The sequence below is a fragment of the Scyliorhinus torazame genome, chromosome 8, assembly GCF_047496885.1.
Source record: "Scyliorhinus torazame isolate Kashiwa2021f chromosome 8, sScyTor2.1, whole genome shotgun sequence".
NCBI lineage: Eukaryota > Metazoa > Chordata > Chondrichthyes > Carcharhiniformes > Scyliorhinidae > Scyliorhinus > Scyliorhinus torazame.
The window spans coordinates 126,423,566-126,437,249 of NC_092714.1; the positions used below are offsets into that span (position 1 = coordinate 126,423,566).

Sequence of the window (13,684 nt, forward strand, 5' to 3'; positions counted from 1 at the left end):
CAAGAACATAAACATTCCTTTCAAGTGAAAACATTCCTTTCAAGTGAAGCAACATGTCACTTAAACTTCCTTCAAATTGCTGAGATTCGATGGCACACACACCATTGTAACATCCAAAATTTTGATTTCAATCAAATATCAAATCATCTCAAGGGTTGGTCAGGAAGCTGATCTGAAAGGCTACACAGGCCAAAGTATTAATACATTTTTAAAAAGTTTCTTATTTAACCAAACTAAAATCTCATTCAAGGTGTCGACATTGTGAAAGATTTGTGCAACCTGCTAGAATAAATAGAAGCTTTAGTACAGTAACTAAGGAAATACCACTTGTGTTTCTCATATGCAGATGTGGGACAGGGTGAGAATTATTTGATTTCTCCAGTGGATCTTGAGACTAATGAAGATAATGTATTCATATCGCCAAACAGACTCCGCACCACAGAGGACCTTTTTGCTGTGATTCACAGGTCAGAATCTTTTACAAATATTTACATGTACTTGTCCACAAAACTAACTGAAAAAAGACGGGTGTCCCATGGCATTGCTCATGCGAATTGAAGTTCTTTATGTTTCGGGATGGCTAAAAGTGGTGAGGGGGCGGCATGATGGTGCAGTGGTTAGCACTGCTGCCTAACAGTGCCGAGGACCTGGGTTACAGTCCGTGTGGAGTTTGCACATTCTCCACGTGTTTGCGTAAGTCTTACCCCCACAACTCAAAGATGTGCAGGGTAGGGGGATTGGCCACGCTAAATTGCCCCTTAATAAAAAAAATACATTTTAAAAAGTTGTGAGAGGGTACATAAGTCTGCTGAAAGGATTCAGAAACAAGCTTGTGGGAGATTTGTTCAAACAGTAAAGGAATTTTTTCAATTGATTTTTGAAAACAAATGGCTTTTTTTACCCACTGCAAATAGATGAAGAAATACGGTGGCACAGTGGTTAGCACTGCCTCTTCACAGTACCAGGGACCAGAATTTAATTCCAGCCTGGGGTGACTGTGCAGATTTTGTAATTTTGTACGTTCTCTCCGTGCCTGCGTGGGTTTCCTCCGGGTGCTCCGGTTCAAAGATGTGCAGCTTAGGTGGATTGGCCATGCTAAATTGCCCCTTAGTCCTCCAGGGATGTGCAGGTTAGGCGGAGTTACAAGGATGGGTTGAGAGAGTGGGCCTAGGTAGGTTGCATTTTTGGAGGATGGGTGCAGACACGTTGGGCTGTATGGCCTCCTTCTGCATTGTAGGTATTCTATGATCTATGGATTCGATGATCTATGGATTCTATGATCTATTTTTTCCCTTCATGTACCAGTGCTGCATAAATAAATAACTCTGGAAATGGTGACGAAGGATAGATAATGAGAATAGGGTCAAATCAACCACAGCAGCTTTAATTTATATAAGATCTTTATTGTAATAAATCATTCTAAAGTATTATCAAAGAAAATTTAAAAGGATGGCTCAGAACCAAATGTCATAGAATATAGAATTTACAGTGCAGAAGAAGGCCATTTGGCCTATCGAGTCTGCAACGGCCCTTAGAAAGAACACACCACTTAAGCCCCACACCTCCACCCTATCCCCGTAACCCCACCACCCTTTTTGGAGACTAAGGGCAATTTAGCATGGCCAATCCACCTAACCTGCACATCTTTGGACTGTGGGAGGAAACCAAAGCACCCGGAGGAAACCCACGCAGACATGGGGAGAACGTGCAGACTCCGCACAGTATAAAGTCATTACTTCACCTTGTTTTGAAATCATTTACAGAAACAAACTTAGAATTAGTCTCATAGCTTAAAGGAATACATGCTTTGAAATGGTGCGCAGATGAAGGAAGGGGATAATTTTGATACCATCCAACCCTCATTCAAAATGCTGCTTCCTGCATCTTTATCTTCTCAAAGCCCTGAACTTCCATTACCTCATCTCTTACTGAGTCCATCGCTCCCTATAGCTCTTCAAATTATTTATTAAATTCTTGCCCTTATCTTTAATTGCATCCGCATTCTTCCCCTCACTTAACTTAAAAACACAAAATGTATCTTTAATCACACATCTTCCCTCTAAATGCTTTTGCTAAGTTACTATCCTTATTTGGAACAATTTTATTCCTGTGTAAAGTAGCTGGCTGAAGAAAAAGCTATGTGAACAGACATTGTGGGGGAAAAAATGCCTTGAACAATTTAGTTGGTTCAGTACTGCATTTTTCATTGGTAACATTTTCATCACTGCTTCGAGTTGCGATTTATTGTTTACGAATACAATGTGAGCAAGTAAGGAGAAATAAGTTTGTATCTTAAATAATAACGACGCGAAGACTGTAATTCTCCAAGTTGACACCGCAGGTGTAATGAGAAAACAGAAAGAAACATGGCATGTAGTCACCTTGAGGGCCGGGATTCTCCCCTACCCGGCGGGGCGGGGGTTCCCGGTGGGATGGAGTGGCGTGAACCACTCCATCGTCGGGCCGCGAACCACTCCATCGTCGGGCCGCCTCAAAGTTGCGGATTTCTCCGCACCTTTAGGGGCCAAGCACTCACCGTGAGAGGCTAGGCCCATGCCAGAGTGGTTTCTGCTCCACCGGCTGGCGGGAAAGGCCTTTGGTGCCACGCCAGCCGGGGCCGAAAGGACTTCGCCGTGCGGTCGAAGTCCGCGCATGCGTGGGAGCGTCAGCGGCCGCTGATGTCATCCTGCGCAGGGTGTGTGACTCTTGCGCGTCGGCCATCGTGGAGGTTGTGGCCAAGGCGGAGGGAAAAAGAGTGCCCCCACGGCACAGGCCCGCCTGCGGATCGGTGGGCCCCGATCGTGGACCAGGCCACCGTGGGGGCACACCCCGGAGCCAGATCGCCCAGCGCCCCCCCCCCCCCCCCCCCCCCCCAAGGACCCCGGAGCCCGCCCGCGCCGCCTGTCCCACCAGTAAGGTAGGTGGTTTGATTCACGCTGGCGGGACTACCAGGACAGCAGCGGGACTTCGGCCCATTGCGGGCCGGAGAATCGCTGGAGTGGGGCCCGACGACCTGCGCTGCGCGATTCCCGCCCCCGCCGAATTTTTAGTGCCGGAGACCAAGATATATACATGGCAAAATGATATATTTACATAGCTTTATACACTGGCTCTCTCCCGCACGTGCCAGTTTCCCCCACCCTTCATGTTATCTCCTGCTCATCCATTCCCCCAAGCAATCCCCCCCCCCCCCCCTTCCCAAGACGTCCCGTCCCCCCCAGAGGTGCGACTGCTGCTGACCAACCTTCCTCTAACACTCTGCGAGATAGTCTAGGAACGGTTGCCACCGCCTGTAGAACGCCTGCACAGACCCTCTCAAGGCAAACTTAATCCTCTCCAGCTTTATGAACCCAGCCATGTCGTTTATCCAGGCCTCCAAGCTGGGGGGCTTCGCCTCCTTCCACATTAGCAAGATCCTTCGCTGGGCTACTAGGGACGCAAAGGCCAGAATGCCGGCCTCTTTCGCCTCCTGCACTCCCGGCTCGTCCACTACTCCAAATATTGCTAGCCCCCAGCTTGGCTTGACCCAGACTTCACCACCTGAGATATTGCTCCCGCCACTCCTCTCCAGAACCCCTCCAGTGCCGGACATGACCAAAACATATGGACATGGTTCGCTGGGCTCCCTGAGCACCTTCCACAACTGTCCCCTACCCCAAAGAACCTACTCAACCTCGCCCCCGTCAAGTGCGCTCTGTGGACCACCTTAAATTGTATCAGGCTGAGCCTGGCACACGAGGAGGAGGAATTAACCCTACCCAGGGCATCAGCCCACAGACCTTCCTCGATCTCCTCCCCCAGCTCCTCCTCCCATTTCATCCAAATCATTGATGTATATTGAGAATAACTAGGGCTCCAAGAACTGATCCTTGCGGTGCCCCACAAGTCATCCATTGCCTGTCCCTCTGAAAAAGACCAATTTATTCCTGTCTGCTAATCAATTCTCAGTCCATCCCAATATATTTACCCCAATCACACCTGGGCTAGCTCTGAAGTGTCAACAATGCCAGGTTCAAACAATGGCCACTGTTGGAACTACAGCCAGTCCCCAAAGAACAGGAGTTATTAGAGGCTGGACTGAAGGTAACTCCAGGAAGTGAGGGGGTTGTGGTGGGCAGGTTTGTGAGCTCAGGGTAGCGAGTGCAAAGGGTTCCTCCAGAGGAGGTATCAACCCTCTCGCCTGACATTAGCCTGTGGAGATAAAGCTTCAAGGTTATCCACTTTAATGGGCCTCTTCCTGTGCAGCAGATAAAGTATTGGCGGGGGCACCAAAGCAGCCATTAATCTGCCAGTTAAGGGCCTCAACAGGGCAAAGGATGGATAGGTCACCCGATACCTGCATGATGGGGGACAGGTCGGGGACAGGTGGGCATGCTGCCTGCTGCATTTTATGAGAGCCCCCCCCCAGCTGCTGACTTTGGAACATTAAATTCAGCCCAAGATTTTTTCTGGATTGGGCCAATACTGTTATTTATTTGCACTTGGGTCAGACTAATATATAGATATTATATATGTCAGGATAACATTTTTTCATTTATTCCTAAGTCAGACCAATACATTTAAAGATGAGTAGATGGGGCAGAGATATTAACAGATGAGACTTCACCAGTAGAGTAAGGGAGCTGCAAGGTGCAGAGTGTTGGCTAAAGTGGGAGAGTAATTTTGAAGCACAGCCTGTGCGGCTATGCGGCTGAACCAAATCTCACATTGACGACAAGACACTGCCACATGTACACACTTCACTAAAAGTAAGTGAAGCGAACTGAAACTTTTTTCAAATAAAACTTCAGCCCATTTGGAGGATCACTGTCTAGACATCCTGGGCGTCATTCTCCGACCCCCCGCCGGGTCGGAGAATGGCCGTTGGCCGCCGTGAATCCCGCCCCCGCCGAAGTCTCCGAAGGGAGAAAAGTCGGCGGGGCGTTAATGGCGCCGCTGCCGCGGAGAATGTCACGGGTCTGCGCAAGGCAGCCGATTTTCGGCCTGCCGATATTCTCCCTTCCGGATGGGCCGAAGTCCCGTCGACGTGATGACCGTTCACGTCGACGTGAATCAAACCAACTTTTCATCGGCGTGACCTGGTGCTCCAGGCTCACGCCGACCAGCGAGGAGGTGAGTGACGGCCTGGGGGGTTGGCTCTGGGCAGGAAATGGCGTGGCCGCAGACTGATTGCCTGAGGAGAGGTGTGTCTCGGCTTGTGTGTGTGTGCGGCGGGGGGGGGGGGTGGTTATCGGCTTGTGTGTGTGTGCGGCGGGGGGGGGGGTGGTTAGAGTAGGCTGGGCTCCGGGGGAGTGCCGGGAGGGGGTCCGTGCCGGGGTGGAGGTTGGGGGTTGTGGAGGGGGTCCGTGCCGGGGTGGGGGTTGTGGAGGGGGTCCGTGCCGGTGTGGAGGTTGGGGAGGGGGTCCGTGCCGGGGTGGAGGTTGGGGAGGGGGTCCGTGCCGGGGTGGAGGTTGGGGGGGGGGGTCCGTGCCGGGGTGGAGGTTGGGGGGGGTCCGTGCTGGGGTGGAGGTTGGGTGTTGGGGAGGGAGTCCGTGCCGGGGTGGAGGTTGGGGGGGGTCCGTGCTGGGGTGGAGGTTGGGGGGGTCCGTGCTGGGGTGGAGGTTGGGGGTTGTGGAGGGGGTCCGTGCCGGGGTGGAGGTTGGGGGGGGGTCCGTGCTGGGGTGGAGGTTGGGGGTTGGGGAGGGGGCCGTGCCGGGGTGGAGGTTGGGGGGGTTCCGTGCTGGGGTGGAGTTTGGGTGTTGGGGAGGGGATCCGTGCCGGGGTGGAGGTTGGGGGGGGTCCGTGCTGGGGTGGAGGTTGGGGGGGTCCGTGCTGGGGTGGAGGTTGGGGGTTGTGGAGGGGGTCCGTGCCGGGGTGGAGGTTGGGGGGGGGTCCGTGCCGGGGTGGAGGTTGGGGGGGTCCGTGCTGGGGTGGAGGTTGGGGGTTGGGGAGGGGGTCCGTGCCGGTGTGGAGGTTGGGGAGGGGGTCCGTGCCGGGGAGGGGGTCCGTGCCGGGGTGGAGGTTGGGGGGGGGGGTCCGTGCCGGGGTGGAGGTTGGGGAGGGGGTCCGTGCCGGGGTGGAGGTTGGGGGGGGTCCGTGCTGGGGTGGAGGTTGGGGGTTGGGGAGGGGGTCCGTGCTGGGGTGGAGGTTGGGGGGGTCCGTGCTGGGGTGGAGGTTGGGGAGGGGGCCGTGCCGGGGTGGAGGTTGGGGGGGGTCCGTGCTGGGGTGGAGGTTGGGGGGGTCCGTGCTGGGGTGGAGGTTGGGGGTTGTGGAGGGGGTCCGTGCCGGGGTGGAGGTTGGGGGGGGTCCGTGCTGGGGTGGAGGTTGGGGGGGTCCGTGCTGGGGTGGAGGTTGGGGAGGGGGCCGTGCCGGGGTGGGTGATGGGAGGGCAAATGAGTTGGTCCACCTGGCCAGGTGCCAGCCTCCAACAGTTGGACCCATGCGGTCCATGCCACCTGGCTGGGGGGAGGAGGGGATATGGGCAATGATGACATGTCGTCGTTCCCCTCCCTCCCACCAGGCCGTCATGTTTTCAGACCATCCAGCGATGTTGGCCGCCGTGGTGGCAGCCGCTCATGTCTATGTTGCCCTGGATGAGGAGGAGGAGGAGGAGGAGGAGCGTGCCAGAGAGGCGGCGCAGGCTGCCGCAGAGGGGCAGGCGGCAGCCGCCCAGGCTGGAGGGACACCTGACCGACAGGACGAGGAGGGGGAGGAGGACGTCGCGGCCCCACGGCAACGGAGGCACCCGAGGGCGCCCCGTGTGTACCGGCCCCGGCAGTCATACCAGGACCTCACGGACCGGGAATGCAGGAGGAGACTCCGGATGAGCCGGGAAACCGTGGCACACATCTGCCACCTGCTGGCACACCTGTCACCGCGTGGCACTGGCGGGGGACACCCTCTCCCCGTGTCCGTCAAGGTTACGGTGGCCCTGAACTTTTATGCAACGGGGTCATTCCAGGCACCGAGTGGGGACCTGTCCGGCATATCGCAGACATCGGTGCATCGGTGCATCCGGGCAGTGACAGATGCCCTTTATGCCATGGCGCACCGCTACATCCGCTTCCCCGTGGACCGGGCCAGCCAAGATGCCCGGGCCGTGGGCTTCTCTGCCATTGCCGGGTTCCCCATGGTCCAGGGCGCGATCGATGGGATGCACGTCGCCGTGCGGCCACCTGCAGATAACAGGGCCGTGTTCACTAATAGGAAGGGGACCTATTCGATGAACGTACAGGTGGTCTGCGACCACCGCATGATGATCCTGCACGTCTGCGCCCGTCACCCAGGCAGTGTACACGACTCATTCATGTTGTCGCGGTCATCCATCCCCGGCATGTACGAGGGACGCCATCCCCGGCTGAGGGGCTGGTTGCTGGGCGACAGGGGCTACCCATTGCGATCGTGGCTGATGACGCCTATACGGAGGCCACGCAATGAGGCGGAGAACCGCTACAATGATGCCCATGTAGCGACAAGGGGAGTGATCGAAAGGTGCTTTGGCGTGCTGAAGATGCGTTTCAGGTGCCTGGACCTCTCTGGGGGCGCCCTCCAGTATCGGTCAGTTAGGGTCGGCCGCATCATTGTGGTGTGCTGCGTCCTGCACAACATAGCCCAGCAGAGGGGCGATGTGCCGCAGGCAGAGGAGGGCGGAGTGGAGGAGCAGCAGGAAGAGGCCCAGTCCTCCCCAGATGAGGGGGATGGGGGCAATGGTCAGGGCAGACGGGGTAGACACAGACGGGTGGCTGTCCACCGTTACCGGCTGGCCCAGCGGGCACGGGACAGACTGATAGACGCCCGCTTCACTGACTAGATGGGCGTGGGAATCGGGTAGTATGGCCACAGACCGCACACCATGACAACAGCCGACCACCCACACCCCCCACCCATCCACCCACCCAGCACCCTCACCCCCCTCCCCAACCCCACACACCCCACCCGCATGCACACCACCCCCCCACCCCCAATTGCCGATCCACCGGCGGCACAACGGGCCGGGCTCACCCAGTTGCGGGTGGACGCGTGTCTATCGCAGGCCATGGAGAATGATGACAACCCGCCTCCGATGAGCTCCTGGCTCTACATCGTTGGACTATGTCTGACCCATGGCCACAGTACCACCATCCACCCGGACCATCCCTGCATGCGGCTGTGACACTGCAGCGCACGGTCCCGTCCTCTGCCCGGGGGATGTTGATGGCGGCCCAGGGGGAAGGGGGCAGACTCACCTGGGGCTGAGGTAAGACCACCCCTCACACACACACTTGCGCTCAACGTACATGACACCCCCGCACACTTTGGACAGAGCACAAAGGCAGCTTCGGTAGGTGTAACATTGACTTTAATAACCAAAGGAGTTCATGCACGTGCCCTAGCGCCTAAAACTCATCTGTGCCCTGCACCCGTGCCAACTTACTCAGTGTCTAATTGTTTGGCCTTACGGGCCCTTTGACTACGTCTACGTGGTTCCCCAGACGGTACAGCAGAACTGGAGGTGGACTCCTGTGATTCCTGCCCTCTGACACTGGATCCCTTTGGCGGCCGTTTCCTGGGGCGTCCTGGCCTAGATGGGCCAGGCTGCGGCCCGGGCGACTGGAATGGCGAGCTGCCAGCCTGTCCTGCCCGTTGCCCACCTGATGCACCTGGGACGGAAGGGGGGGGAGTCCGAGGTGTCGCGGTGTACCGGGACCTCCCCTACAGAGGGAGCCGGGACGGACCACACCACCTCCTCCTCCCTCGGGGTGCCCGATGGCCCCCAGGCCTCTACATGGGTGGGGGATGCGAACGGACTGGCCATCCGACGCGCCCCCGACATCTGGCGCTGCCAGTCCTGGAGGCCCGTGCTGGTATCGACAGGGGTCTGCAGGTTTGCAGCCATGGAGCCCAGGGGGTTGTCGAACCCTGTCTGCGACAGTGCGACGCCAGCTCGCACATGGCCACTGGCGCCGATGCCCTCAGCGATGGCCTGCTGAGACTGGGCCATGGCCTGCAGAGACTGGGCCATGGCCTGCAGAGACTGGGCTATGGCCTGCTGAGACTGGGCCATGGCCTGCTGAGACTGGGCCATGGCCTGCTGAGACTGGGCTATGGCGTTGAGCGCCTCTGCCATCTGGCGCTGGCACTGGCTCATGGCCTCCTGTGAGAGGGCAGCCATTTCCTGGGCCACAGACGCCGCCTGCACGGAAGGCCCCAGGCCTCGCAAACCGTTCCCCATGTCTGACACCGTCGCACCCATTGCCTCCACCGCGGACGCCACCCGTGCGGTGTCAGCCTGGGTGGCACGCATGACCGGGACCACTCCCAGCTCCTGGACGCGGGTGGACTCCTCCACCTGCGACCGCAGCCGCCGCAAGCCACCCGTCACCCTATTCGCTCGTCTCCGTGTCGGTGGTTGCATCGGATCTATGTGTGGGTGTGGTAACTGCAGGAACCCGGGATCCATCTGGGCGGCAGATGTTCGCTTGGCCTGGGCTGCCCTCCGACCGCCCGGTCCCTCTGCTGCTCCTACCTCCACCTGCTGTACCGGGACGGCTGTGTTGTGCGCACCAGTGAGTGTACCAGACGCCTCATCACTAAAGTGCCCAACCGTGGTGAGTGTTTCTGCGATGGTGGAGGGTGTTGGTGACAGCAGTGGCGTTGTGTCGTGCTCTTCGTCCCACTCTGAGTCCATGGCACTTTGGGATGGGGGTTCGTCTCCACCCATCCACTCTGAGTCACTGTCCGGTATTTCGTCTTCCCGGGTAGGGGTGTCCTGGGTAGTGCTGTCCCGGGTAGTGCTGTCCCGGGTAGTGCTGTCCCGGGTAGTGCTGTCCCGGGTAGTGCTGTCCCGGGTAGTGCTGTCCCGGGTAGTGCTGTCCCGGGTAGTGCTGTCCCGGGTAGTGCTGTCCCGGGTAGTGCTGTCCCGGGTAGTGGTGTCCCGGGTAGTGGTGTCCCGGGTAGGGGTGTCCTGGATAGTGGTGTCCTGGGTAGTGGTGTCCTGGCTCGGATGTGACGGGGGCCTGTGGCTGCCCCCCTCATCGCTGGGTGGTCGCTCCCGCACGTGACGGGGGTGTCGTCTCCCTGTTGCTCCAGGTCTCTCCGTCTCCCGTGGTGTGCGAGAGGCATCCTGCGGGCGTCGCATGCTGGAGGGTCCGGGTCTCTCCGTCTCCCGTGGTCTCCGAGGGGCATCCTGCGGGCGTCGCATGCTGGAGGGTCCGGGTCTCTCCGTCTCCCGTGGTCTCCGAGGGGCATCCTGCGGGAGTCGCATGCTGGAGGGTTCGGGTCTCTCCGTCTCCCGTGGTCTCCGAGGGGCATCCTGCGGGCGTCGCATGCTGGAGGGTGCGGGTCTCTCCGTCTCCCGTGGTCTCCGAGGGGCATCCTGCGGGCGTCGCATGCTGGAGGGTGCGGGTCTCTCCGTCTCCCGTGGTCTCCGAGGGGCATCCTGCGGGCGGTCTGCATCTGCGGGGATGGGTGCCTGGACGTTTGGTCCTGCGATACACAATGAAGCATGCATGGTTAGACATCAGGCAGTGATCAGGTGATACGGGAGAGGGGGATATAGGGGAGGGGGGATATGGGGACGGGCTGTTGGTGGCTCACTTGCTCGTGGGGCCCCGACCTCTGCATCAGCAACCTCCCGGTCCTCAGGTCCGCCAGCCAGTTCCAGGGCCCTTTCCTCGTGTACGGTCAGTGGCCTCTCATCAGCGGGCCCTCCTCCAGTCCTCACATGCTCCCTGGTGTTGTGTGCGCGCTTCTCCTGTGGGGGGGGGGGGGGGGGGTGGTGGCAGGGGTAAAAGGCAACAGTGTTAGGCAGGTATATGAATGCACGCCATCGGTTGCGCGTGCATTGCAGAGGTTAAGGTTAGGGCTGGATTCACTTGGGGATATGGGGGATATGGGGGAGGGGGGGATATGGGGGAGGGGGGATATGGGGGAGGGGGGATATGGGGGAGGGGGGATATGGGGGAGGGGGGAATATGGGGGATATGGGGGAGGGGGGATATGGGGGAGGGGGGGATATGGGGGAGGGGGGAATATGGGGGAGGGGGGAATATGGGGGAGGGGGGAATATGGGGGAGGGGGGAATATGGGGGATATGGGGAGGGGGTATATGGGGGAGGGGGGATATGGGGGAGGGGGGAATATGGGGGATATGGGGAGGGGGGATATGGGGGAGGGGGGAATATGGGGGATATGGGGGAGGGGGGAATATGGGGGATATGGGGGAGGGGGGATATGGGGGAGGGGGGATATGGGGGATATGGGGGAGGGGGATATGGGGGAGATGGGGGAGGGGGGATATGGGGGAGGGGGGAATATGGGGGATATGGGGGAGGGGGGAATATGGGGGATATGGGGGTGGGGGGATATGGGGGTGGGGGGATATGGGGGAGGGGGAATATGGGGGTGGGGGGATATGGGGGATATGGGGGAGGGGGGATATGGGGGAGGGGGGAATATGGGGGAGGGGGGATATGGGGATATGGGGAGGGGGGATATGGGGGAGGGGGGATATGGGGGATATGGGGGAGGGGGGATATGGGGGAGGGGGGATATGGGGGAGGGGGGATATGGGGGAGGGGGTATATGGGGGATATGGGGGAGGGGGGATATGGGGGTGGGGGGATATGGGGGATATGGGGGAGGGGGGGATATGGGGGAGGGGGATATGGGGGAGATGGGGGAGATGGGGGTGGGGGGATATGGGGGAGGGGGGAGTATGGGGGATATGGGGGAGGGGGGATATGGGGGAGGCTCACCCTGCCTGCTCTGACGAGGTCGTTCACCTTCTTGTGGCACTGGGTGCCTGTCCGTGGTGTTAGGGCCACAGCGGTGACGGCCTCTGCCACCTCCCTCCACAGATGCCGGCTGTGGCGTGGGGCAACTCTGCGGCCGTGCCCGGGATACAGGGCGTCCCTCCTCTGCTCCACCGCATCCAGGAGCGCCTCCACATCGCGTGAGTCGAACCTCGGGGCTGAGCGACGGCCAGCCATCAAGTCGGGTGTTGCGGTCGGCTGTTCCGGTCGGGTGGGGGGGAGCTGCGCGGCCTTGTGAGCCGTCACGCCGTGCAGCGCGTATGACGCTGCACGGCGTGAACCACTGCGCAAGCGCGGATCCCATTACGTCGCTGCTAGCCCATTTCGGGCCGCAGACTATCGGCCCATTTTTATGACGTGACGCAAGTGGGATTTGCGCCGTTTTTTGCGCCGATCGGCGGAGTTTCCGCCGATAACGGAGAATTTCGCCCCCTGTCAGTGAATGAAAGGACGTCCAGTGGGAGAATGCAGGGAACTACTGAGGAAAAAGGTGACTGAAAAAGACTTTTTTAAAAATCGAATAAAATCATTGGGGGCGGATTTTAAGAGGGGAGTGGTGCAGCTCACCTACTTTAAAAGAGCGCTGCCCCACAACGACAATACGCTGGTGGCGGCCTTAACAAGTTTGGAACTTCTGCCCCTCATGGAATGGAAGTCCAGCCCTCGAGAAATGTTGGCTAATCTGATTGGCTGGCTGCTGAGTAATGTCAGCGGTGCCACAATACAGTAGTGGCCACTGCTGGAACTACAAGGGAGTCCCCAGAAGAACATCCATTGAGACCAGACTCACATTCAAGTCTGGGGTGTTTGGTGGTGGGGAGGTTCAGGGACCCACCAGAGCGAGGAGGCCGGGTTTTGGTGGCCAGGGAGGGATGAGTCACAAAAGGCAGATAGGGGGTATGACTTAAGGGGGAGCATTTCCCCAATGCACTCAATGGACCCCCCCCCCCCTTGTCATAGAAGCCACTCTCCTTCCTCCCTGTCTTTTAGTCTCCATTGTGAACGTAGTGGGTCTTCCTCTTTCATCCCGACTTTCTCAACTGTACATGTTACTGCAGCAGAGGTGGAATGAAGCCCTTAACAGTACATTAATTGGTCTGTTGGGGCTAATGTTCCATAGAATCCTTACAATGCAGAAGGAGGCCATTTGGCCCATCAAGTCCTCACCAACCCTCTGAAAGAGCACCCTACCCCTAACCTGCACATCTTTGGACACAAAGGACCAAATTAATCTGGCCAATCCACTTAACCTGCACATCTTTGACTGTGGGAGGAAACTGGAGCACCCAGAGAAAATCCACACAAGACACAGGGAGAAAGTGCAAACTCCACATTGACAGTCACCCAAGGCTGGAATTGAACCCGGATCCCTGGTGCTTTGAGGCAACAGTGCTAAGATTGGGGTGATGGGCTAATGGCTTACCCACCCTAATATGGGAGACATCTCGGAGGTGGGCGGGGGTGGTGGTGGGCTAGCCACCTGCTGCTTTATTTTAAATGCAAATTAACCCCAACCACATCCCTGCCATCACCACCTACCCCACCTGTAAATATGCCAGTAAGGAGGGGGGTGTAGGGGCCTGTAAAATCCACCCCCCCCCCCCCCCCCCCGATTAGTTAAAGCTGTAAAATAATTGCGCAACAAACAAGAGAAAGTTTAAAAGTAAATTTTCCTTGATCATAAAAGTAAATGGCCTGCCCAGTATCTCTGAAAGACTGCAGATACTGTCACCCAGTGGTACAGCATGCAACTACATGCATGCCAAAAGTTCTTTCATCGTACCTTGCTATGTTATGCGTACTGTGCCTGAAGGCTGGTCCTGGCTCATTGTCTGCCGATCGTTCATCCTGAGCTGTTTTCCTCACAGGTTTTGTCAGTGGGGGTTGACCATTGCCTCCCACTGTTAGGGGAG

General features: G+C 58.1%; 1 protein-coding gene across 8 annotated transcripts in view; it reads left to right on the forward strand.

Annotated features, from left to right (window-relative positions):
- The window catches only part of nhsa (Nance-Horan syndrome a (congenital cataracts and dental anomalies)), a 642,544-nt gene that overhangs the window by 614,006 nt on the left and 14,854 nt on the right, over nucleotides 1–13,684 (forward strand). For all 8 annotated transcript variants that reach the window (XM_072514152.1, XM_072514153.1, XM_072514154.1 and 5 more), the window contains one exon: nucleotides 347–467. In XM_072514152.1, coding sequence (XP_072370253.1) covers nucleotides 347–467 — 121 coding nt within the window. The remainder of the gene's footprint in view (nucleotides 1–346; nucleotides 468–13,684) is intronic.